The sequence below is a fragment of the Hippocampus guttulatus genome, chromosome 16, assembly GCF_054856545.1.
Source record: "Hippocampus guttulatus isolate MCC_2025c chromosome 16, RoL_Hgut_1.0, whole genome shotgun sequence".
NCBI lineage: Eukaryota > Metazoa > Chordata > Actinopteri > Syngnathiformes > Syngnathidae > Hippocampus > Hippocampus guttulatus.
The window spans coordinates 13,656,638-13,683,017 of record NC_141276.1 but is presented as its reverse complement, the minus strand read 5'-3'; the positions used below and the strand labels follow the sequence as shown (position 1 = coordinate 13,683,017).

Below are 26,380 nucleotides of genomic sequence, written 5' to 3'. Positions count from 1 at the left end.
GGGTTCGATTTCAGGCCCCTGCCTTGCTGTGTGGAGTTTGCATGTTGTCCCTGTGCCTTCGTGGGTTTTCTCCAGGTACTCCGGTTTCCTCCCACCTTCCAAATACATTGGAACACTCCAAATTGTCCCTAGGTATGATTGTGAGCACTAATGGTTGTTCATCTCTATGGTATGTGTGCCCTGCGATTGGCTGGCAACCAGTTCAGGGTGTATCTCGCCTACTGCCCGAAGACAGCTGAGATAGGCTCCAGCACGTCCGTGATCCTCGTGAGGATAAGCGGGGTGGTGGAGGGGCAGCCAACCCAAATTCTGCTTGGGGCTCTATAAAGGGTATCGTTTTAATTACTGTTGTCTATTACTGTCTATGGAACAACTTTGATTTTTGTTACTACTGTTCTTGTGTAAATCTGATTACATAGTCATAGTCAGCCTAAATCTGATTCCATAGTCTCTAAACCAGTTAAGAAGTCAAACTGGAATTTTGCATCTTGAAATTTGTTGCATTAGATAATTCATATCCTGAATCCATTTTAAGTGTTTGCAAACATCAATTTACAGAGTTACTGGCATTCACTGACAAATCTAGTCCCACTTGCAGACAAAGGGGAGAAAACGGGGTGCAGCGCTTTAGAAAGAGAAATTTTAGCTGAGGGATTTTTCCAGGTGTTGTTTGCGTCTCCGCCCACCATCCGTCCATCCCTTCCATCTACATGTCCCCCACGGGTCTTGCCGGGCCGGGGGTCGGGGGCTGGATGTAGGAGGTTGGGTTTCAAGATGGGCGGGCCACTGTGACTGAGTGCTCGCGGAGCCCACTCGGACACCAGTGAGTGGCCACAACGCAGACGGGACGGTGGTAGAAGCGCATATTAATGAATTAACCATCTGAGCGCGAACAGCTCCTCTTCGGTTCGAATTTTCATTGTATGAGGAATTCATTTTGGCGGACAGAAAACAACAACTTCATTCATCAGACTTGGAGTGACATAAGGAGTCTTTCCTTCAGACAGGATGTCGGCACTCTCCGTGAATGACCACCTCGAAGGGATCTTATCAGATTTTGAAGGTATGTGAAGTTGTAATATTGAATTGCTTTACTGCCGCTCGTATTGTTGCTGCAATAAAAAAGCAAACGTGTAATTGCACCCTTGAGCTCCTTACTCGTTCAGTGCAAAGAGACTCTTGTGTCCACTCAGTGGCATGACGTTTTAAAATCAATTAACATCGAAAGATTAAAGTATGAAATGCTTCGGGAGAATACTTCCTTTGTTTTCTCTCTCTCTCTGTCTCTCTCTTTAAATGTGTACAGTGACAAATGTGATGAATCAATAACAATACATAATATGTAATAATAAAGAAAATAATACTGTTAAATGTATTTGTAGGCTATATGAATTTTGTTCAGCCTGGACCAAAACACGACAGTCAACAGGTCACTCCCAAAATGTAATGGTCTCTAACTTCAATCTGACACATTGTAGTGAGGGTTTGCCCCAGATGATTGTTATGACTATGAAACCATGTGAATGTATCGAAATGATGTCATTTTTTTGGACAACCCATATTATAGCCTCACAATGTTATCTTTGTACTCAGCAAGTGATGGAAAAGTACTTTTGAAATCTGAGTCAAGGAAAATAATCCAGTATTTAAAAAGTTTTTTGGTAACAAAAAAACGTTTACATGATCTCTATGTGATTTAAAGTGAAGAAAATTTACAACTGTGGTTCAGTTTCTTTTAGCAACAAACATGAAGGAGACAAGACGCAAATAATTTAGATGTGATATGGCGGGAAGGATCTGGCCCCCTGGCTTTCACTTTGACACGTGTGCCATATAAACTGAAGAAATCCTTTGAAGAGCAGCATTTCCCAAAACATCCCCGTTGCTTAGAAATTACAATTGACTGAGTCCTTGAAGTAGTTTGTCTCTGATTGACTTTGTGATGATTTGAGTCAAATGTAAAACACTCGGGGCAGGTAAGCGATCAACAAACAAAACCATCTTCAAAGGATCGCTGTGTGTGAAAGAGAACAAATGCATCCCATGAGGAGACAATCACAGACAGCTCTTTAGCAGAAGGAAATTTGGCTTTCTGAATGGGCCGTTGGTTTGAGTGTGTTCCTTCTCTCCTACTTGGCACTCTGCAAAATCCCAGCTCATAGAGGCTTGCCTGACACACAGTTTTCCACGTTTCGTTTCATTTTATCTGTTATCGGTGTATTTATGAAGCACTTTACATTTTCCGAGATTCCACTGATAAAATAAAGTCAAGTGGATTTTCTGTTCTTTGTAGTTATTAATCCATCCATCCATCCATCTTCTACCGCTTATCCGGGGCCGGGTCGCGGGGGCAACAGCTTTAGCAGGGAAGCCCAGACTTCCCTCTCCCTAGCTACTTCTTCCAGCTCTCCCCGGGGGATCCCAAGGCGTTCCCAGGCCAGCTGGGTGACATAGTCTCTCCAGCGTGTCCTGGGTCTTCCTCGGGGTCTCCTCCCGGTGGGACATGCCCGGAACACCTCACCAGGGAGGCGTTCAAGGCATCCGAATCAGATGCCCAAGCCACCTCATCTGGCTCCTCTCGATGTGGAGGAGAAGCGGCTCGACTCTGAGCCCCTCCCAGACGACCGAGCTTCTCACCTTATCTCTAAGGGAGAGCCCGGACACCCTGCGGAGAAAACTCATTTCGGCCGCTTGTATCCGGGATTTCGTTCTTTCGGTTACAACCCATAGCTCGTGACCATAGATGAGGGTTGGAACGTAGATCGACCGGTAAATTGAGAGCTTCACCCTTTGGCTCAGCTCCTTCTTCACCACGACAGACCGATACAACGTCCGCATCACAGCAGACGCTGAACCGATCCGCCTGTCGATCTCTCGTTCCCTCCTGCCCTCACTCGTGAACAAGACCCCAAGATACTTAAACTCCTCCACTTGGGGAAAGATCTCCCCCCCAACCCAGAGGGGGCACTCCATCCTTTTCCGACTGAGGACCATGGTTTCAGATTTGGAGGTGCTGATTTTCGTCCCAACCGCTTCACACTCGGCTGTGAAACGCTCCAGTGAGAGTTGGAGAGCCCTGCTTGAAGGAGCCAACAGTACCACATCATCTGCAAAAAGCAGGGATGCAAGACTGAGGCCACCAAAACGGACCCCCTCAACGCTTCGGCTGCACCTAGAAATTCTGTCCATAAAGGTTATGAACAGAATCGGCGACAAAGGGCTACCCTCACTGGAAACGATTCCGACTTACTGCCGGCAATGCGAACCAAACTCTGACATCGGTGGTATAGTGACCGAACAGCCCGTATCAGGGGGTTCGGTACCACATACCCACGAAGCACCCCCCACAGAACTCCCCGAGGGACACGGTCAAACGCCTTCTCCAAGTCCACAAAACACATGGAGACTGGTTGGGTGAATTCCCACATACCCTCGAGGACCCTGTCAAGGGTGTAGAGCTGGTCCACTGTTCCACGGCCGGGACGAAAACCACACTGCTCCTCCTCAATCTGAGGCTCGACTTCCTGACGGACCCTCCTCTCCAGCACCCCTGAATAGACCTTACCAGGGAGGCTGAGGAGTGTGATCCCTCTGTAGTTGGAACACACCCTCCGGTCCCCCTTTTTAAAAAGAGGGACTACCACCCCGGTCTGCCAATCCAGAGGCACTCTCCCCGTTGACCACGCGATGTTGCAGAGGCGTGTCAACCAGGACAGCCCCACAACATCCAGAGCCTTGAGGAGCTCCGGGCGGATCTCATCCACCCCTGGGGCCTTGCCATCGAGGAGCTTTTTAACCACATCGGTGACTTCAACCACAGAGATAGGAGAGCCCACCTCAGGGTCCTCAGACTCTGCTTCCTCCAAGGAAGACATGTTGGTGGAGTTGAGGAGGTCTTCGAAGTACTCTGCCCACCGGTTCACAACGTCCCGAGTTGAAGTCAGCAGCACCCCATCCCCACTGTACACAGTGTTAGTGGTGCACTGCTTCCCCCTCCTGAGACGTCGGATGGTGGACCAGAATTTCCTCGAAGCCGTCCGGAAGTCGGCTTCCATGGCCTCACCGAACTCTTCCCACGCTCGCATTTTTGCCTCGGCAACCACCGAAGCTGCGTTCCGCTTGGCCAGTCGATACCAGCTGCCTCTGGGGTCCCACAGGCCATAAAGGCTCGATAGGACTCCTTCTTCAGCTTGAACGCATCCCTTACTGCTGGTGTTCACCAGCGAGTACGGGGGTTGCCGCCACGACAGGCACCAACCACCGACGGCCACAACTCAGACTGGCCGCCTCAACAATAGAGGCACGGAACATGGTCCACTCGGACTCAATGTCCCCCACCTCCCCCGGAACATGGGAAAAGCTCTGTCGGAGGTGGGAGTTGAAACTCCTTCTGACAGGGGATTCCGCCAGACGCTCTCAACAAACCCTCACAATACGTTTGGGTCTGCCAGGACGGACCGGCATCTTCCCCCACCATCGGAGCCTACTCACCACCAGGTGGTGATCAGTTGACAGCTCCGCCCCTCTCTTCACCCGAGTGTCCAAAACATGCGGCCACAAATCCGATGATACAACAACAAAGTCGATCATCGAACTACGGCCTAGGGTGTCCTGGTGCCAAGTGCACATATGGACACCCTTATGTTTGAACAAGGTGTTTGTTATGGACAATCCGTGACGAGCACAGAAGTCCAATAACAAAACACCACTCGAGTTCTGATCGGGGGGGCCGGGCCGTTCCTCCCAATCACGCCCTTCCAGATCTCACTGTCATTGCCCACGTGAGCATTTAAGTCCCCCAGTAGAACAAGGGAGTCCCCAGCAGGAGTACTCTCCAGCACACCCTCCAAGGACTCCAAAAAGGGTGGGTATGGTGAGCTGCTGTTTGGTGCATATGCACAAACAACAGTCAGGACCAGTCCCCCCACCCGAAGGCGGAGGGAGGCAACCCTCTCGTCTACCGGTGTGAACCCCAATGTACAGGCACTGAGCCGGGGGTCAGTGAGCATGCCCACACCTGCTCTGTGCCTCTCACCGTGAGCAACTCCAGAGTGGAAGAGAGTCCAACCCCTCTCGAGAGAATGAGTACCAGAACCCAGGCTGTGTGTGGAGGTAAGTCTGACTATATCCAGTCGGAACTTCTCTGCCTCACACACCAGCTCGGGCTCCTTCCCTGCCAGAGAGGTGACATTCCATGTCCCAAGAGCTAGCTTCTGCAGCCGAGGATCGGACCGCCAGGGTCCCCGCCTTTGGCTGCCGCCCAGCTCGCATTACACCCGACCCCTTTGACCCCTCCCACGGGTGGTGAGACCATGAGAAGGGGGACCCACGTTGCCTCTTCGGGCTGGGCCCGGCCGGGCCCCATGGGTGTAGGCCCAGCCACCAGGCGCTCGCCAACGAGCCCCACCTCCAGGCCTGGCTCCAGAGGGGGGCCCCGGTGACCCGCGTCCAGGCAAGGGAAACTGAGTGCCATTTATTTTATTTATCACAAGGGGCTTGTGAGCTGTGCTTTGTCTGGTCCCTCACCTAGGACCTGTTTGCCATGGGTGACCCTGCCAGGGGCATAAAGCCCCAGACAACTTCGCTCCTAGGATCATTGGGACACACAAACCCCTCCACCACGGTAAGGTGACGGACGGTAGTTAGTTAACTTGTTACTTGTTATTAATCCAACTTGTCATAAACAACACCAACACATAAATTCGGATACACATAAAGTGATCCCTCACTTATCACGGTTAATAGGATCCAGAACCGGCCATGATCAGTAAAAAACTGTAAAATACACTCCTCCATCCCCCACCAGGAATTTTTGTGTAAGTGTGCAGTGGTACCTCTACTTACGAATGTCTCTTCATACAATATTTTCAAATTATGAAACCTCTCAAAAAGGAAAAGAATGTCTCTTCGTACAACATTTTCAAGTTATGAAACCTCTCAAAAAGGAAAATATTGGCTCTTGTTACAAAATAAATGTCAAAATACCAAAGGGAAATATACAAGATGGCCCGCTACTTACAGCTCCGAGTTTCCTGAACGCAACATAGAGCTGCTCTGCTATTGACTCTGACTGAGCATCATTCTGGCATCCCATTGGGTAAGAGGGACTTCTACCATATTTGTCTCTGTGTGTACATTGTAAAATTATCACTGATAACTACCTGTTTACCCGCAGCAAGACCCAGGGACTCGCTGATCAGAAAAGTACCAGTATTGAATTGAATTGAATGAGTCCCATTATGCATTTAAGGAGTCCCAAATTTCGAATTCTGAAATGGTCTACATATTCAATTGCATATGATAATAACACAAACAACAACATATATATACAATTATAAACAAATGCTGCAAAAATTAAAAAAAATTCAGTAGCAGGCCTGAGGATTTCGGAAATTCACGGTAACCGTTTTTTGGTTCCGCTGGATTACCCAATGGGAAACCACGGTAACTAATTTTGAGTTTCGTAAACGTTCATCATGGGAACCCATTTTGACTGATAGTCATAATCAAGAATTCAAAAACTCAAAAGTATAATGTTTCAAGGGTAAATGTTTGAAAACTATGCATTAACAATGAACATTAGAGATCCTCTTGAGTGACTCTTTTTTCAAAAAAGTGACTAGTAACAATCTAGCGACTTTTTCTGGTGTTATTGGAGACTTTTGGAGTCTGTGTGGTGAAAGCACGTTGTTTTCAATGAGAGGAGCTGTTGTGGCCCCACCCCCAAAAGAAGCCGCTGCTGGCTGATCGCACCAGGTTTACAATCTGGGCTGGATGTAAATGTAAAACTTTTCTTTGTCTGAAATTAAAAAAAAAAAAATCCAACAATTAAAAATTACAAGTAAATCACACGCACTGATGACATCATTGAGCGACGTTTAGGACAGCCAATAGCTACTTTCCTGACCGATGAGTTGGAAATGCTGCTGGAAGTTGACCACTGTTAACAGTTGCGAGCAGCTAGTGATTACAGCGGTTCTTTGGCTGCTTCAGTGCGTCTCCCGGGCTTTCACACGACAGGTGTTGAAAATGCCTCGGTAGTGGCAATGCCATTCAAACAACGGCAGGAATTTCTCCATTGCGAGACTAATAAAGGTTCTCTTATCTTATCTTAAATACACAGAACGTACTACGTCAGCCGATCATCAATCCCGTTACTAGGGTGAGGATATTTTTAATGCTTTCATGGGATTTGTTAGCGGGACAAAACAGTGGCTTTTAGATGTATCTTTCCTCACTGATCTCACTGGCCATGGCAGCTCAATGAATTGAATTTAGAGCTGCAGGGTAAGGGTACAGATATAGTCAACATGATGAGTTCAGTGAGCACATTTAAAAGCAAGCTAAAACTGATGTCCAACCGGCTGCAGCTTGGTAACCTGTGCAACTTCCCTCACATGCAAGCAGAACTACAACCTCAAGGGAAAGGTGTGACACATCTTAACAGTGCACGTTATGAGGAGCATGTTCAGAGCATCTCATCAGAGTTTGAGAGGTGTTTTACTGACTTTGCATCCATCGAGCCTATAGTCAACTATGTGTGTTATCCATTTGGTGCAAATATTGACGTTGGTGACATTGCCGCCAAAGTCAAATCACTTTTCGACTTTGAAAGCCCCACTCTTGAGGATGAGATTCTGAGTTTGCAAAATGACATTGGGATCAAAGCCAGCCCACTGAGGTAGGAAGTGATTTCCTTTTTTCAAACAGAGATCTACCTGTTTCGTAGCTGGGTTTTTTTCTGTTTGGTTCATATTTGGTTCTATGTAGGAAAGCCAAATATCTTGGCCCTGGGACTTTGAGCGTGTTAATGTGTGTGTGTGTGTGTGTGTGTGTGGTGGGTGGGTGGGGGGGGGGGGGGGGGGGTCAGATGTTGACACTGGTAGATCTCCAGAGGTTGACTCCTTGAAAAGTAGCCCTTGGGACAAAAAAGTTTGGGCACCCCTGCCTTAAACATTAATTAACATTCATCAGCATTGCCTTCTGAGAGAGGCGAAGAGACTTATGTTGGTGGCGGAGAAGGCTGCTCTCACTTGACTTGTACAGGCTTTAGGTCAATCGGAGACCGTTCTGATTTGCGCTCTGACGGTGAAGCCGTCGTTAGCCTCTAGATAGCTCCTGGCCTCCTCGCACAGCCGATGTGTCTATGACAATGGTTCTCAATTATTTTCTGTCATGCCCCCCCCAAGGAAGAGGAAAACATCTCACGCCCCCCCCCCCACACGACTATTAATAGTATCATTTGTCGATAAAATTGTTATAAGTACATCTTTGCATAACACTGTATCCTTATTAACGTATAAGAGAATAAAAAAAGAAAGAAATATAGACCAACTTACAACAAAGAATAGCTTGACAAAGTACATACAATCAATAATAATGCATTCAAACTAATCACCAACATTATCTCAGGAGCACAATATTAAAAAAAAAACTTTAACCAGCAAAACAAAAATATATAAAAGAATTTGTGCTTCTTTTTTTTTTTTTTTAATCAAAGATGATGTCTGGATTAATGGCTACAATGAGCATGTTTTGCAATGCACAGCTTTTCGAAGCAAGGTTTGAAGCAGGACACAGCAACTCTCTGCTCCTGCTCAATGTGTAGCCGGGACGTGTATTTTAGTTTACTGAAGTAGTAGTCACAAAGCGGCATGACTGTTGGCAATATTCGGCACGTTTTCGCTGAAAAAAACTCAAGCAGCTTATCAGTGTGATTGGGGTGTAATGTCTTTAAGTGACGCCTTAATTTATTTGGCTTCATGCTGTCCGCGACCAAAATTTTTAGACACAGTAAGCACATCGATCTTTCCTCGTCTGCCACCGCAGTCACATTGAAGCCAAGCGCTACATACGCCTCGTCATATTTCCTCCCTGAGAATGCTCCCTGCGCAGACTCTGCCACTGAGAGTGCCATTGCCCCCTAACGTAGTGGAGGTGCAACTGCATGTTATTTTAGGACAGTAAAAAAAAATAAAAAAGCATGTTCCCCGAGGTCAAACGCGCACCCCTTGACGGAGCCTCGCGCCCCACTATTTGAGAAACACTGGTCTATGATGACAATTAATCTGTATTTCGGAGGAGGAAATGAAGGGTGAAGTGCTGCTGCTGTGGGACTCTCTCTCTCTCTCTCTCTCTCTCTCTCTCTCTCTCTCTCTCCACCATGCACATAGCAAACACAACACTATATGAGACAGTATGGCAGACAGTTAACAGCCTGGCAAGACAAAAGGGAAGGTGCTGGATGGGGCCAATCAGCTCACGGGATAAATCTGCTCGTGCTGTCATTGGTTGACGTCGCGCACGAACCTTGAATGAGTACCCATTGCATATTCAGTACAGTACATGCATGTACAAAACCTCTGACTCATTCGGCATTTACTTTTTTTTTTTAATGAATGGATCCATCCATTTTCTGATCCGCTTCCTCCTCACAAGGGTGCAGGGCACACAGAGACGAACAACCATCCACGCTCACACCCACACCTAAGGACAATTTAGAGTATTCAATCAACCTGCCATGCATATTTTTGGAATGTGGGAGGAAACCGGAGTACCCAGAGAAAACCCACGCAGGCCCGGGAGAACATGTAAACTTCACACAGGGAGGTCGCAGCTGTAATTGAATCCGGTACCTCTGCACTGTGAGGTCGACGTGCTAACCACTGGACCACCGGGCCGCCTTTATGAATACAGTACTTTGGAAAAAAATGCGATGCACTGAAGCCGCGATAAATGAACCACGATGTAGCGAGGGATCACTGTTTATCCATTTTTAACTAATTATTAATATTTGAGACACGCCAAATATGAGGCCGAAAAACATTGTCAATTGTGTTTGCTGACCAATGCAGCACAAAGACGCGCATAACAACAGTGCTATAGGACATGAATGGATGTTTACGGATGACGACATTGTCAAAACAAGTTCCATTCACATGAACCTGTAGCATGCAATGTGCATGCCAGGCCAGTAGTTTTCAATAGGTTGTCCTAAGTCCGAACCCAAAACCCTTATTGGATTAGGCGTCTATGCAGGCTAACATTTTGATGTGTGTAAATACAAACGCTGCTACAGTGTTGTCATCTGACATCGTTGTTTTGGTTGTGATCTTTTACATTCAATAGAAGCTATTACTGTTATCTCAAGTGATTGCTTTCTATCGTAGTGCATGAGTGGCTGATCTTGGTTAAGTCTGTCTAAAGATTGAGGGTTAACAACTTGTATTCAAAGAGCACATAAAAAAGAGAATATCTTCCGTATCTGGAGACATTTGCATCATGAGGAGGGCAGATGTCAGAAGCAACACACTCCGTTCCTCATCAGGGTGATCCATCTTGTCCTGAGGCCCCGCAGGACTAGTGCAACAAAAGCTCCCCTCTCTCCTTTCATTCTTCACCCTCTTTTCACATTCCTCTGTTAAGACAGGTGTTGATCTGTGCTTCTAAACAAATTAGTGTAGCCTTGAGCCATAGACTACCACAGTAGCCTGTTTTTCACAAGTGTAAAAGGCTTTTGGACACCGCAGACCATTGTCAATCTTAAAAAGTCAAGTGGCCAAGAAATTACCGTTACATTACATTACATTACCGTATTTTTCGCACTATAGGGCACACCAAAAAGTCTTCTATTTTCTTAAAAGCTCACCGAGGGCCTTAAAAACTGGTGCGTCTTTTGTATGGTCATTACGGTAATACATTGAATTTCTGTAGGGGGGATATAGAATTTATTTTGTGATTTCCTTGCTTGATTTTCTGTTTTGATGCATTATTTTCAATTTTCGTAGTTTCATTCAAGTACAGTAATAGTTAATTTACCTTTTTCAGAGGTGGTCATGAACGCCTCTGAAGTTGAACGGACACCTCTCGAGTTGAAAGGAGCGGCGCGCCATCTAGTGGAGGCATTGTAGATTGCGCCTTATAATGGGAAGCGTCCAATGTATGAATTTACAAAATAGCCATTTATTGAAGGTGCGCCTCATAATCCAGTGCGTCTTTTAGTGCGGAAAATACGGTCAATCAATGTTGACAATGCACTCCAATTAAAACACTGTGGTGTCCCACCTTGTAAATTCGGTGCAAACAAGTCAGAAATTCCATCCCATGTAAAGAGTCTCTTCAAACTTAGCAATGTGCTTTGCCATCAGAGCCAACCTTTTTTTTTTTTAAATAAGATATGGTAACAGTGGGACAACGATGCTGGGCTAGTGTGCCGGCTGTGGAATGTTGGTTGAAAGGTAGCTCATCACCTTCACAGGATTCAATCCAATGAATCGTAGATGCTCTCTGAAAGCATGGTGAAAACTAAAGGAGGCTTGGATAATTTTGTAATTTGACACCATTTCATAACTGGACATTACAAGAGCACTCTATACTTGAAGTCCCCTTGAGGACCAAGAAGCATATTCTCCCGTGTGAAAGTTAGAATGGCGTGAGGCTGCGTACTCCTCTGTGTGCACCTATTTCCCCATCCCGTTAATTCTGTCAGTTGCGCACTTTTTTGCCATTTACACACTTGAAATGTGGGAATTCCCTGTCAAATAGCCAAGCATGCATTCTTCCAAAGATGTGCCTTTTCTTCTCTGCACTTGAGAGGCTGTTGTAATTCAAGTGCCCATGAAGGTGAAACGTCATTTTGCTAGTTTTGATTCAGTTAACTGCTCCTGCGCTCTGGTGGTGGCGGCCAGGGGACTCATGCTGAGAGATACCTGGCTCATATCGGCCCACCGACTGGCCAATGGCCTTTATGTGTTTCCGCCACATTACTGACTTCAGAAAACAATTACACAATCTTCAAAATGATGCAATGGTTGAGTTCAATTTTGAGTCACTTACATTTTGAATCACTTGTTTTTATTTGATTCATGTCAGTTGCGAATCCATTTCGGTGACCTGCCCACATGTGGCGCAATACGCAAACATGATTGCTGGGCAGAGGTGATTCGAGGGTCTGTTGGGGCCCCAAGCAAAAATGCATCCAAAGGCGTTTTGGTTCCACTGGTTGTATTAAATCAAGCTTAGAATATCTCGCAGGACATTTCTGTGCAAGACGCTAATGCGCAGAGACATATTTGCTCCTTCTTGGCTCCTGGGAGCATAGCTGTGACGAGTGTCATTGAAAGGTGAGTCTGGATCGCTATTGGCTGCTGCATGCAGAACCTGCTTCACACTGATTCTAGTCCAAGAAAAAGCTATCATGACAGAATTCAAACCATATGGTTGTCTCAATAAGAATTATACAAAACAAAAACAATGGAAGAGTGTCCAACGCCTCTCAAGAGGACTGGTACCAGAGCCTCAGCTGTGCGTGGAGGTGAGCCCGACTATACCTAGTTGGAACTTCTCTGCCTCACACAGTCCCTGCCTCACAAGGTCCCTGCCTTTTGCTGCCGCCCAGCTCACAGGTTACCCAACCCCTTTGGCCCCACGTTGCCTTTTCGGGCCGAGCCCAGCTGGGCCCCATGGGTGCAGGCCCGGCTCCAGAGGGGGGCCCTGGTAACCCACGTTCAGGCAAGGAAAAAAAAGGCCCATCTATTTTTTTCATCATGTATTTTAAGCTGTGCTTTGTCTGGTCCCTCACCGAGGACCTGTTTGCCATGGGTGACCCTGCCAAGGGCCAAAAGCCCCAGACTTAGTTCTTAGGATCACAGGGACACGTAAACCCCTCCACCACGGTGAGGTGACGGCTCATGGAGGGATTGGCACGGCTCATGGAGGAGTGATGGCTCATGGAGGGGACATCTGGGAAAGTGCCTCTGGATTGGCAGACCAGGGTGGTGGTCTCTCTTTTCAAGGAGGGGGACTGGAGGGAGTATTCCATTTAAAAAGGAATCAGCCTCTCTGGGAAGGTCTATTCAGGGAGCTGGAGAGGAGGGTCCGTTGGGAGGTCGGATCTCGGATTCAGGAAGAGCAATGTGATTTTCGTCCCGGCCGTGGAACAACGGACCAGCTCTACACAGTCAGCAGAGTCCTGAAAGGGCCTGGGAGTTCGCCCAACCAGTGTACGTGTGCTTTGTGGACTTGGAGAAGGCATTTCTGTGTGTGTGTGGGGGGGGGGGGGGGGTGTCGGCGATACCACGTATCAAGCCCCCTGATACGGTCCCTGTACCACAGATGTCAGATTAGTTTTCAGTGAGGGTTGGACTCCGCCAAGGCTGCTCTTTGTCACCTATTCTGTACATAACTTTTATGGACAGAATTTCTATGCGCAGTCAAGGCAGTGAGAGGGTCCGTTTTGGTGGCCTCAGTATTGAATCTTTGCTTTTTGCAGATGATGTGGTCCTGATGGCTTATTCAAACCATGGTCTTCAACTCTCACTGGAGCAGTTCACAGCTGAGTGTGAAGTGGTTGGGATGAAAATCAACACTTCCAAATCTGAGAACATAGTCCTCAGTCGGAAAACGGTGGAGTGCCCTCTCGGGGATGAGATCCTGCCGAAGTGGAGGAGTTTATGTATCTTGGGGTCTTGTTCACGAGTGAAGGTAGAATGGAGCATGAGATCGACAAGCAGATCAGTACAGCATCTTCTATGATGCAGACTCTGTATTGATCTGTCGTAGTGAAGAAGGAGCTGAGCCGAGAGGCAAAGCTCTCAATTCACCGGTCGGTCTCCGTTCCTACGCTCATATAAGGTCACGAGCTGTGCGTTGTGACCAAAAGCACAAGTTCCTGGATAGAAGCGGCCGAAATGGGCTTCTTTCGCAGGGTTCCGGGCTCTCCCTTAGAGATAGTGGGAGAAACGTAATTATCCGGGAGGAACTCAGGGTCGAGCCACTAGTTCTCCACATTGAGAGGAGCCAGATGAGGTGGCTCGGGCATCTGATTAGGATGCCTCCTGGACACCTCCCTGGTGCAGTGCTTCGGGCATGTCCCACCAGCAGGAGGACCCAGGGATGACCCAGGACACGCTGGAGAGACTATGTCTCCTGGCTGGCCTAGGAACACCTTGGAATTACTCCGGAAGAGTTGGAAGATATGGCTGGAGGGGGGAAGTGTGGGCTTTCCTGCTTAAGCTGTCATCTCCAGATAAGCGGTAGAAAATAGTCTGGTATGTTAAAAAACAAACCAAAAAAAAAACCAACAACAACAAGGCAATTAAGGTGTCAATTAACTTAAAACATATTCATGGTTCAAAATAATACTCACCAAATTAGAATCTTTTCACCGTTGGAAATTGTTCTGCACCAAAAAAGGCACGTCTTCACAGTAACCATGTTAGAAAATACTTTGGTAAGAAAGTTAGGACAATACATACACAGGTCAATTGCAGTATCACTTAAAAATAAATGGAAACAGGAAAAACAGTATCTTCACTCAGACATATCGTTTTCTCACTCATAAATAGCTCCTATTAATTCTTTTTTACATTAAGTGAATTTCATGTTTAAAGTGAGACATATTCTCTCTTTGCTATTGACATGTCGAAGGAAAACTAGACACTTTGGAAATTACTGCCACCCTCAAAAGTTGTTGCGCATCCAGACGGCGCTCATGCGCGGTGGGTGTGTCGGAAGTCATTATGAGAAAATCATCATACCTTGAAAGTGGAAGCCAGGCGTATATAAAAAAAGACCTACACACGAACCGGAGAATATGAGCACAAAAGAAGACGGTAAAGCTCGTGGCCAAACGCTGCAAGAGATGGTTGATGCCATTTTCTCTATATTTTGCTACTTAATAATCCCAATTTTTATCCCTTGTGCTAGTAAATCCGCAGATGGGCGCAGGCTGGCAGATGTGAGAGAGGGATGGCTGCACCACTGTGGTGGTGATCACACCTGACTTCACTTCCTCTTTAAATGCAGCACGCTAGAATGTTTTGACAAGGCTGAGCCACATCTGCGCTGTGAATTGGGCACACCACCAAACCATTTCCCGATCATTCGTATCCTCCCCCAGAGCTTCAAACGCCCAGTTGGATGAACAAAAACATATTACAATCATAATAATGATACCAACAATAATAGTACTAATAATGTGTTAGATTAATTTAATTCTACAATGATTCAGAGGGTTTGGTGGCCACATTTCACAAATTTATCAATTAAATACATTGAATTAGACCAGATGACTGTCAGCGCTTCACCGTCACTAAACCTTGTCTGTATTAGCCTAAATTCAGATCAACTTTCTGATCACCAAATTGTCACTCTTCCAATGACACTCCCTTTGGTGTACTGGCACACCCAGCTTGGCCAAATTGGCAAACACGAATGAGCGTCGTGTGACAAACTTAAGAAACCAAGGCCCATAAAGTTCCCTGAAGTTGATGGGGTGTTTTGCCATGTGTCCACTGCACGTGGGATGTGGGGTAAGCAGTGGATTACAGTAAGTATTCTCTAGTAAGGAATTATATTTGTGTTGTTCGATCTTTCCTTCATAACAGGTTTTCCTTATGTGGGATACGACTCTGGTACATGTCCTTTATGAACATGCAAGTATGTGAACAAAATGAATGTGTAACAATCCAAGCAATGAAATGCAAAAATATATGCTCCAAACACTATTTATAACACAAAAGCTGCCGTATACAGTACAGGTATTTGAACAAAATACAGTATAACAAACTTAGGAGTATTTGCTACAAAATGAGACTAGTAACAGACCTGGTGGCTTTTCTTTCCACTCACTCACTGTCTCTAACTTGACCTCCCCACGATCGCCACCCAAGACAGCGTTGCTCAGCTGATGTCGTGCAATGAACTTTTAAAGCCAGCCACGGGACGCTTTGAAGTCCTCGATGCCCATAGTTAGCGCGATGGAACTCACCTTCTCTCTAATTAGCGCTCCAGTTAGCGGAAGGTTTTTAGCATGATAACAGGTAGAGCATTCCAGGAAACGTTTGTTTACTCGACTGCTCGCCGAGCCACAAGCAGCTAATCGGATGCATTCCACTCTCTCTTCCACAGTCATGTAAATGAACGAAATAAAAAATTGTTCAGTATTCCAGTAAAACTCATGCTAATAGAGTCACTTACATGTCGTCATTTTGGATCTAATGAGAGTAAATAGCGGCGCGGACAGAGTTATTCCGTAGTATCGAACGGAACTTGCTTGTGTTTGTGCCACTGCTGGCTTCCATATGGCTTCCGTGTTCCAAGTACTGGAACTTCCGTTGGTGTGAATCGATCGTTAATGTAAAATCGTCGTCGAAATTTTAATGCATCAGTTTTTATTCCGGGTCAGGGAATTTCCGTTTGAAAGAAGTTCGTAGATGGGAATATTTACTGTATTTATATGAGGCACCCAACGGAGGCTGAGTTCAATAAAGCAAAAAACAAAAAAACGAATATAAATGGAATTTGCTGCGATTCTTATTCCTCTGTGAACTTTGTTGGAAGCATTTTACAGTCATGTAATTCTGACACATGGGAACCTTAAGTCGTGGATGAAAATGCAGAATATGTGTGGGTTAACAATTGCCTCCACCATTGTGTGCTGTAGTTTTTTTTTTGGAATCAATTTGCTACTTTTTAAACTAAATTGATCATCCCTAAAAGTTTGAAGAATATTGATGAATGAATGAAAATTTTGGAAGAGATCTCTTTAGAGACGGACGGAGTGGGACATAATCCTATTTCATTGTCACATGTTTCAGATAAACAGATACAGATAGACAGACATTGCACCAGTCAGGCCAAAATTTGAGCAACTTGCTTACAGACCCATTTGCGAAACAGGCAGCTCATTTGTCCGTTCTGTAATTTCACAACAGATGCTTAGCCAACATTTTGTAGACAACTTAAAAATCAGTTTTCCATTGTATGACCCTGTCTCATTCTTTTATTCATACTCAGAATTCCATGCTTACAACTTTGTGGGAACAGTTTGGGGAAAGCCCTATTATCTTCCCACATGATTGTGTCTCTGTGCAAAAAGCAAGATCCATCAAGGCATGGTTGAATGAGTTAGGTGTGTAACAAGACTTGCCCAAACAGACTTGACAACATTAGCAAACACATTTGGGAAGAACAAGATTGTAAATTGTGAGCCAACCCCTATTGTCTCCAATTATTATTTTTAATCTTCCTGTAGATGAAGTCATAGATGTAGCACATCTGGAAAGTATTCACAGCGCTTCATTTTTTTCCCACCACTTTTTGTTGTGACAGCCTCATTCCAAAATAGAATGAATTCATTGTTTTCATCAAATCACTCCCACAACATATTTTCTAAGTATTCACAACCTTTGCCACAAGCTCCAAATTTAGCGCAGGCACATCATGTTTCCACTGATCATCCTTGAGAGGTTCCAGAGAGCATCATGAGAGTATAACTGTGGTAAATTCACTTGATGACACATGATTTGCAAAGGCACATGCCTGTCTGTATATTAGAGATGTTAATCTCTGGCATGAGGCCGATTTGATACATATCTCAAAACACAGGTTGAAAAGATTATTTTTTTTTTCTGGGCAGAAGAGTTCAGTATGATTTGATTAAGTTTGGGAGCAATATGATTCTCGATTCAATACGATTTTCAAAACAATGTAATTCTTGAAATTTGTTGATGTTAATATTGATCATAAAACACCCCAAATGCCATTCATACAAGTATTTTCAAACATGGAATAATACACTTTTTCCTTGGGGGTTGTTGTTTTGTGGCACTGTAAAAACAACAACAATAAAATGTCATATTAGTTAGTTAGTTAGTTAGTTCCGCCCGCTCCTATTTAGAACATTGGGCGACGAGCCTCCTCCATTTGTTCCGGTCACTGGCGACCTTTCTTGCTCCATGCCAGCTGACACCCATCTCACTGAGGTCTTCTTTGGCAGTCTGTCTCCACGTCTTCTTTGGCCTACCTCTCTTCCTCTTTCCACCCTCTGGCATCCAGTCCATGGCCACACTTGCCGGTCTCTCTCTTGGCAGCCGGAGTACGTGGCCGATCATTTTCCTTCTCCTTTCAGAGACAATGTCTGACAGTTCAGCCACTCCTGCCCTCTTCATCACCTCCTCGTTGGTGATGTGGTCTCTCCATGAGATCCTCAGGATGGATCTCAGGCAACGCCGATGAAAGACATCTAACTTGTTGGTAATGTTGGCTGTCTTCATCCATGTCTCACAGGCGTAAATCGCTGTTGGGATAACCACTGACATATAGAGGCGTAGCTTGGTGGTCGTAGTGATGGCTTTCGATGACCAGATGTTGCGGAGGCGTTGGAACACTCCCGCAGCTTTACCAAGTCTACTGTTGACGTCTTTCTCCACACCACCTGTATTTGAGATGTTACTCCCAAGATATGTGAAGCTGTCAATGTACTCTATGTCATGTTGGTGTAGAGTGAGTGGTTGAAGGTGTTGGTGCTGTCCGACGGCCATGGCCTTGGTCTTTTCCTGGCTAATTCGTAAACCGACCTTAACTCCGTGCTCATGCAGATTGTTGGTCAACTCCTGGAGTGCGGGCTGGGTGTGACTTAACAGAGCCAAATCATCTGCAAATTCCAGGTCAGCTAGTCTGCTCCCTCCCCACTTGATACCAACTTCTTCCCCTGTGATGGACTTCCTCATCACAAAGTCGATTATGATGATGAAGAGTAGGGGTGACAGAATGCAACCCTGTCTTACACCAGTGACAATGTCAAAATCATCAGTTGTGCCACTGTTGGTTTTGACACAACAGGTTGAGTTGTGGTACAATGACCTGAAGATGTTGATGTACTTGAGGGGTACACCATACAGCTGGACGATCTGCCACAGTGACTCCCGGTGGATGCTGTCGAAGGCTTTCTTGAAATCGATATAGTTGATCATGAGTGGTGTCTGAAGTTCTTGGCACTGCTCTATGATGTTTCGAAGGGTAAAGATCTGTTCGGCGCAAGACCTTCCCTTCCTGAAACCGGCTTGCTCTTCCCTCAAGATGTTATCCACTTCATCTTTAAGGCGATGTAGCAGGACACTGCAGAATACCTTGCTGGGGATTGACAGCAGTGTAATGCCCCGCCAGTTATTGCAGTCTGCGAGGTTTCCCTTCTTAGGAAGCGTGACAATGACCCCACGTCTCCAGTCGGCAGGAACCTCTTCAGCATGCCAAATCAGGTTGAACAGGTGGGTAAGGCTCTCCACAACAGCGTCTTGGCCATGTTTCAACATCTCGGCAGCTACCTCATCGAGTCCCGGTGCCTTGTTGTTCTTAAGGCCCTTGATTGCTCTGGCAACCTCAGTCTCGGATATCTCTTTCGATGTAATATTTAGAGCTGGAGCTGGTGTCTCTTGATCGAAATTGAAGAGCACAGGAGGCATTGGTTGGTTGAGAACCTCCCTGAAGTGTTCCAGCCATCTTGCTTCTTGCTCCTCGTCGCTTAGAAGTGTCCTGCCATCCTTGCTCCTGATTGGCACGCTAGAGCTGCTCCTGGAGTTGGTTAGCTCCCGCACGATCTTGTATAGGGTCGTCGTGTTGTTGTTCTCGGCTGCTTCCTGTGCCTCTCTTGCTTTCTCTTCTAGCCACTGTCTTTTATCCTTCCTGCAACTCTTCTTCACTGCCCTGTCCAAGCGCCTGTACTCCTCGTCTTCCATCCTCCAGCTCCGGAGCCTCCTCTTTTGTTCTCTTTTTATCTTGGCCACTTTCCTTTCATCAATCAACTTCCAGGTGTTGTCTGTTATCCATCTCTCTTTGTTGGTACCCCTCTTTCTGCCGATAACTGCTTCTGCAGTTTCAGCAATGGCACAAGAGAACATACTCCACTGCTCCTCAATGTTTGCAAGGTGTTGTGATACCTTGAGCTTCCTACTCAACTCCTCAAAGAGGCTTTCTGAGATGTTGTTATCCTTTAGCTTGTCCACTGCGTAAGGTCTCTTGGGCTGCACCTTTTTCACCTTCTTCAGCTTCAGCTTGATTTTACTCACCACAAGGAAGTGGTCTGAACCCACATCTGCACCTCTGTGGGAGCGAACGTCGAGCAATGACGAGCGCCACCTTGTGTTGATGCAGATGTAGTCCAGTTCGTTCTGGGTCCCGCCACCAGGTGAAACCCAGGTTACTTTGTGGATCCGCTTGTGCTCAAAAAAGGTGTTGCCAATGCTGAGGCCGTTGGTACTGGTTAGCATCAACAGTCTCTCCCCGTTGTCGTTCGTGGAGCCTGCAGACCCATGTGGTCCAACTGTGGCATTTAGGCCCCTTCTGTCATTATCCAGTTTTGCGTTGAAGTCTCCAATCAGCATTTTGATGTCATGTCTGGAGCTGGTTGTAGAAGGTGTCTTTATCGTCCGCTGAGGCAGCTTCGGTTGGGGCATAGACTTGTACGATGGTTACTTTGGCATATCTGGTGTAGAGCCTTGCTGTAATAATCCGTTCATTCACCGGCTTCCATCCAATCAATGCTTTTGCTGCACTATTGGAGAGGATGATGCCGACTCCATGAGAATGGTGGTCTTGCTTCCCAGAGTACAGAAAAGTTGCTCCATCAACCACGAGACGCCCTTGCCCCGTCCACCTCATTTCACTAACGCCTAAGATGTCCAGGCGATAGTCCCTCATATTCTTCAGCACCTGGTCCATGCGACCAGACTGGAACATTGTGCGCACATTCCAGGTGCCTACTCTGGTGTTGGTTTTGGTTCCAAAGATCGGGGTCATCAGGGGTCAGGCTTCCTGCTGGATTTCACCCGGCCCCGTCATAGATACATCCAAGGATGTGCCGTCTCTTCTTCGCCGTGGTTTACCGGAATGGCTTCCTCTCGTCGTTTCTGTAACAGGTTTTGTTTTACAGGGTGAGGTTGTTAACCTCACGCCCAACCCCCAACCTGGAGGACCAGTTGGATGCAGTTTAACGTCGTACCCAGGAAATGTCATATATTTTTTCAAATATTGAATTCATTATTTTAATAGTCCACAACATAGGGGTGGGCGATATTACTGAAAAATGTATCACAAAGTAAGTATTACACAGTTATCAACAATTATTATTTTACTGATTTTTTGATTCAAAATGAGGAGGCGGGGAAAAGGAAAGGCTGAATTTAGGTATTTTGATTTAAAAAGATCATATTTAACCTCTACAAGGGATCAACACAACAGAACAAAATATACACATCGTGCAAAGTATTTTGGAAGCATAGAAAGATTATTAAAAAATAAACCCATCAAACACATTCAACTCCTGAATAAGTTTAAAATTATATTATTAAGGTTATGACATGACCTTCTTGTTACCAACAATTTCTTCTTGCGCCGTCATGTTCATTCCTGTTTTTGGGTGTAATGCACGGTGTTCTTTTTTTAAAAGAAATTCTTAGACATGATGGAGTATCACTGAGTTGCTACTGTTCATGTTCCTCAACAGGTTATTTTTGAATTACGACATTTTGAGTGAGTTTGATGATGTAATAAGCCACTTGCAGATCTCCTCTGCGCAAGCGTGAGAATCGAAGTGAAAAAAAAGAAAGGCTCCCAAACAACAAATTTTGTATGACAGAACATAGGTGGGGCAGCCCGGTGGGCTAGTGGTTAGCGCGTCGATCTCACAGTCCAGAGGTACAGGGTTCGATTCTGGCTCGCCTTCCTGTGTGGAGTTTGCATATTCTTCCCGTGCCTGTGTGGGTTTTCTCCGGGTACTCCGGTTTCCTCCCACATTCTAAAAACATGCATGGCAGACTGTTTGAACACTCCAAATTGTCTCTCAGCGTGACTGTGAGCACAGATGGTTGTTTGTCCCTGCCTACTGCCCAAAGACAGCTGGGATAGGTTCCAGCACGCCCCGCGACCCTTGTGAGGGAAAAGCGAATTAGAAACTGGATGGATGGATGGAGAACATAGGTGTATGCCTCTGTAAGCCTTAAAGCTTGCAGACATTGTTTCAAAGGCTTTAAGCCGGATGTGACATGTGACTTTGTGCCATCTTTAACCCCTCTAATCGAATTTGGAGGCTTGAATATTGGTGTAAAAAAAATACACTGAAACTCCTCTACAACGAAACCTACACGGGCGAAAATCCCCCCTAGTGTGAAAAAATCTTCATGCATTAACACCATTTCCACTCTCCTGTCCCCCATATAACGAAAAAAAAAACCCTATTGCATTATACCAATTTTTTTTCTATGCTCTTGCCTCGCGACGAGATTCAGTACAACGAAGTCTAATCCAACAGCGACCTCCACTGCTTCGTTCGGAAATGGCAACAGCAACCACCACACTGATTTACACATGCGCAGTAGTCCAGGAAGTAATTGGTATTGTTAGTTTCAAACGCAGCAAGAACGTTGCATTGCTAAAATGGCTACAAAACGGACCTTTGGATGTCAAGCAGCTAAGACAAGAAGAGCTCTGACGCTGGAAGAGAGGGTAAAAGTGATAAAAATGAAAGACGGAGGAAAAAAATAAGACATTATCCAAGAAATTGATGTAAGTGAAAGTGAATGCTGATCGTAAATTTCGCAATTTCTTTCCCTTTTTTTCTTTCTACACTAACTATATGAAGTGTCAAATAAGTGTATGCTCATATTTATGCACTATTGGAATAAAAATAAAGAGTACACATACGTTTGTGTGTGTGTGTGTGTGCGCGCGCGCGCGTCTGTGTGTGTGTGTGTTTACATTTGAGATCAAATTTGCTGCAGTGATAAACCCCTGTTGTGAAAAACCTCTTGCTGCAAACATGATTTCGTTGTAGAGGAGTTTCACTGTAAATCAAAACATGGTAACCTTTCATTCATCCGTAACAACCTCCAGAAAAGATCCAGATGGATGAAAGAGATGGACTTAAATGGAAAAACATTTATTCACATGGACAGATGCACAACCCTAACAGATAGATAGATAGATAGATAGATAGATGCACAATGTGTCTCACTGTATGACAACTTGTGATGTAAGGTAAAATGGCAATCATTTGCGATGCAAGAAGAGTCGCTTGTGAACCTGCAAACACAGTGAAAGACTTGATAGGCCAGTGAGACAACGGAGCATTCAAGCCTTTGGGTGACCCAGGAGATTAAAAGAGGCCAAGGGGGCTAAAAGCTGCCTCGCAGTCCCTGTCACATCATGGTACTGCTGGAGATCAGAGAGGGTCTCATGACTTACTGACCCAGTCACCCTACACACTTACACACACACACACACACACACTCACACACACATACTCAAAATCAGGCACACATAGCACTCGCTGTCTTTGTTCATGACAAGTGGTACTAACGAAAACATTCCAACCTGCATTAACGTAGTGGAGCACATCAACTCAGACTCTCAGTAGTTGGCAAAATCACAAAGAGAAAGATGTAATATAAGTAAGAACATGGGATACAGTAATGCACGTTTGCTACTCCTTACCCCATACTGTGACCCTGTCAGTGTTGCCTCCTAATTTCTTATGTATTCCTTCTGTCTTATGTGTTGTGTTGTATTGTTTTGTCATTTTATGTTAAATGTTCTGTTGATGGTGCAGCTCCTCTCTCTCCTGTGGTTGCACTGTGGCGCAGAGGAAAAAACATTTAATCTGTGCTGTATGTTGCACATAGAGCATATATTTGACATTAAAGTGACTTGACATCTGTCTCAAGTGAGTCCATAACCCCACACACAGTCAAGTAGCACTTGAGGTGGCTTGTTGCCAGGCCATTCTGACAGAATGGATCAGAGGTTGGCAAGACAGCACTGTGCGCTGTCCTTTATTCAGACATGTCTGAAGTTGCTGGGTCCCTAAGACGCTCTAATTATTATAGCCAAAGAGTGAGTGGAGACAAAACTATTATTGTAGGTGAAATAGTTTTAACATTTTACTGATGAAAAGTTGGACTCCACTTTGTTGTTTGGGAGTCAAAGAACCATCAGTGTTACTCAACAGTGGTTGGTTGAAAATGGAAGAACAGAAAAAAACATGTCTTTTCTGAATAGAACGCATGACAGTAGATAAAATGTTTTCCCTTCATTTACTTGTGTTCTTCCTCTCATAGACACTCAGTGAAACGATTTCTGAGGCTGACACACCTACAACCATCAGGCCAGAGGGCCATAGCTGGCGTGGTGGTTCACATCTGATCATTTCCCTCTGTGTCCCAATTGTATTGTCCTGTGATTGATGGTGACAAATCTTGGGTGTTGTCTGCCTTTTTGCAGTGAAACAGCTGGGATCAGCTCCGCACCCTGTCGTCACACTTAACAGAATAAATGATTTAGAAAATGCAGAGATTGACTTGTACTTAGGGGAAAAATATCCAAACATGTTCCCGATGAGCTGTTTGGCACTCTGTTCGTGTTTCCTCTTTCAGTGTATGAATGTGATTAAAATTGAAACTTGTTTTGAATAGCTGTAGCGAGCTACGAACTCCAACACACCCACAACATTAGTGAAAATGAGTGACATAGAAAATGGATGGAGGGATTGATGGATTTTATTTTTTTCGGGGGAGAATAGGAATTATTTTCACCACACCATCTTGTTATTGACCTTTGTATTTAAATGAGCAACAAATGGCAGTTTGTGACATTTTTTTATGCAAGGGCCACTTCATAGCATTTGTTTTACTTTCAGGTAACAGGTGCTGGTGAGGTAAATAATTGCCAGACATCTGAAAAACTCATAAGCACCAGTTAGCTGGTTGACTATGAATGCTCGCATGCCTGTTTATGAGTTATTTTCAGGGTTAAAACATTGCAAATGTCTGCTTGGAATGTGTTTTCCAGATGTGCTTGAACTAACTGGAAGTTTGTTTTACGCATGTATCACACATTCTGTATGGGCCCGCAAATTGCATAGTGTATCTGTATGAGTTATTGTGTGTATGGCCATTTGTACAAGGGTATGCATTGGGGTGCACTGGTGTGTAGGTCACATGTCAGTGCACACGTGTTGTCTGTCAGGGTTACCTGTATGGAATGTGCAGGAAAAAGGGAAAGGATGCTCATGGACATGCCCGAACTTATTGTGTGTCCACATGACAAACTGCACCTCCCACCCCCATCCTTCCAGTTACTTTCTGGTTCTCAAAGTAATGCATCTCACTGGTCATAGCTGGTTATTCCTCATACACATCAGCTTTTCTCCGTACTGACCATTTGTTTGAAACCTCGACAAAAGGAATGTCTTGAACAATGCTTGATGTCATGATCGAAAGATATTTCCTGACCTCTTCCTCAACTTCTGCTTTGCTTCAAGACCAATGGACATGTAACAGGAATTGGTCATGTTAGGTTGGAAACGAACCGAATAATGTTTAGGATCCCAGAATCGTAGACACCAAACAAAACCCTGTAACAAAAAAAATATTCACAAAAAGCGCACCGACAGAGCAAGAACAGAAATTGCTGGTCAACAATAACCAGGAAAAAACAAGGAAATAATTAACCCGAGAATACTAAACGAAATGTCTTCAAGAGTCCAATTCACTCAAAAGAAAAGCAAGATCAAATGACGAAACAAAGACTACACTTACAAAAGCGTTGAGCGAAGAGAACAAGAATGACTATGACGAGAGCGAGGAGTCTATAAAACAAACACTTGAGCAATAGCAGCAACAAGGTTCAATAATCTGACAAGCTGCCTGCAGCTTGTCGGATACATGGCTTATGAACAATTGGCAGCAGGTGTGCACACAAAAGGGAAGACTCTTGTCTGCAACACCTGCTGGAGACACATGAACAGGATCATGACAGGTCATGAACTTAACCCATCAAAAGCGATATTTCAGAGATAGATATGGGGGGGTAATGAAAAAGGCTGAATTCATACACACACACTATAATATACATGTATATATATTTATTAGAGCTGTCAAACGATTAAAATATTTAATCTAATTAAAAATGCAACTGTCATAATTAACTCAAACTCACTAAAAATTTATCGTAATTAATTTTTGATCGTTTCTGAATTTGCTTTTATATTTTTTGTCCTATTTTTCCCCATTTTAATGCTCTCATCAACATTGAATCATGAATCAGTTTTCTATGTGCAAAATGCAAATATTTACTGAAATAACAATTTCAATTTTCAATTTTACATGAACATTTTTCACTTGGAGCAGTTATTCACACATAATCTCTCACACAATATTACTGTCCATCAACAACAGTGAAAAAAATATTTTGTCACACAACAGCTGCTTTAACAGCTCTTTTTATGGAATCAACACAGAGCAATATAACATTATAAAGTGCACATCTAAGGTAAACTAGTACTCAGCCGATAGTGGATTTAAGCCATGGTTGCATACTTCGTTTTTCTCAAGTTTGCTTTGAACACAGCAGTCAGGCTATGTTGATTCTGTTAGTCCTTCTTGCGCGGAAGTCTCTCTATGGTTTTGTGTAGACATCATTTCGGATGACTACACTTGGTTCGATGACAACACTGGAGACGTTTTATTTTCACTAGGTCGCTACCACTGCACCGCTGAACTTTTGTTGTCATGTCACCGCCTCAGCGCACCGTCACTGTCAGACGAAC

The 26,380-nt window shown here is 44.9% G+C and overlaps 1 protein-coding gene across 2 annotated transcripts in view; it reads left to right on the top strand.

Moving 5' to 3' along the window:
- The first annotated feature begins 836 nt into the window (after positions 1-836).
- The window catches only part of septin12 (septin 12), a 120,175-nt gene continuing 94,631 nt past the window's right edge, over positions 837-26,380 (top strand). For both annotated transcript variants that reach the window (XM_086132353.1, XM_086132354.1), the window contains exon 1: positions 837-1,063. In XM_086132353.1, coding sequence (XP_085988479.1) covers positions 1,009-1,063 — 55 coding nt within the window. In that variant the 5' untranslated portion in view covers positions 837-1,008. The remainder of the gene's footprint in view (positions 1,064-26,380) is intronic.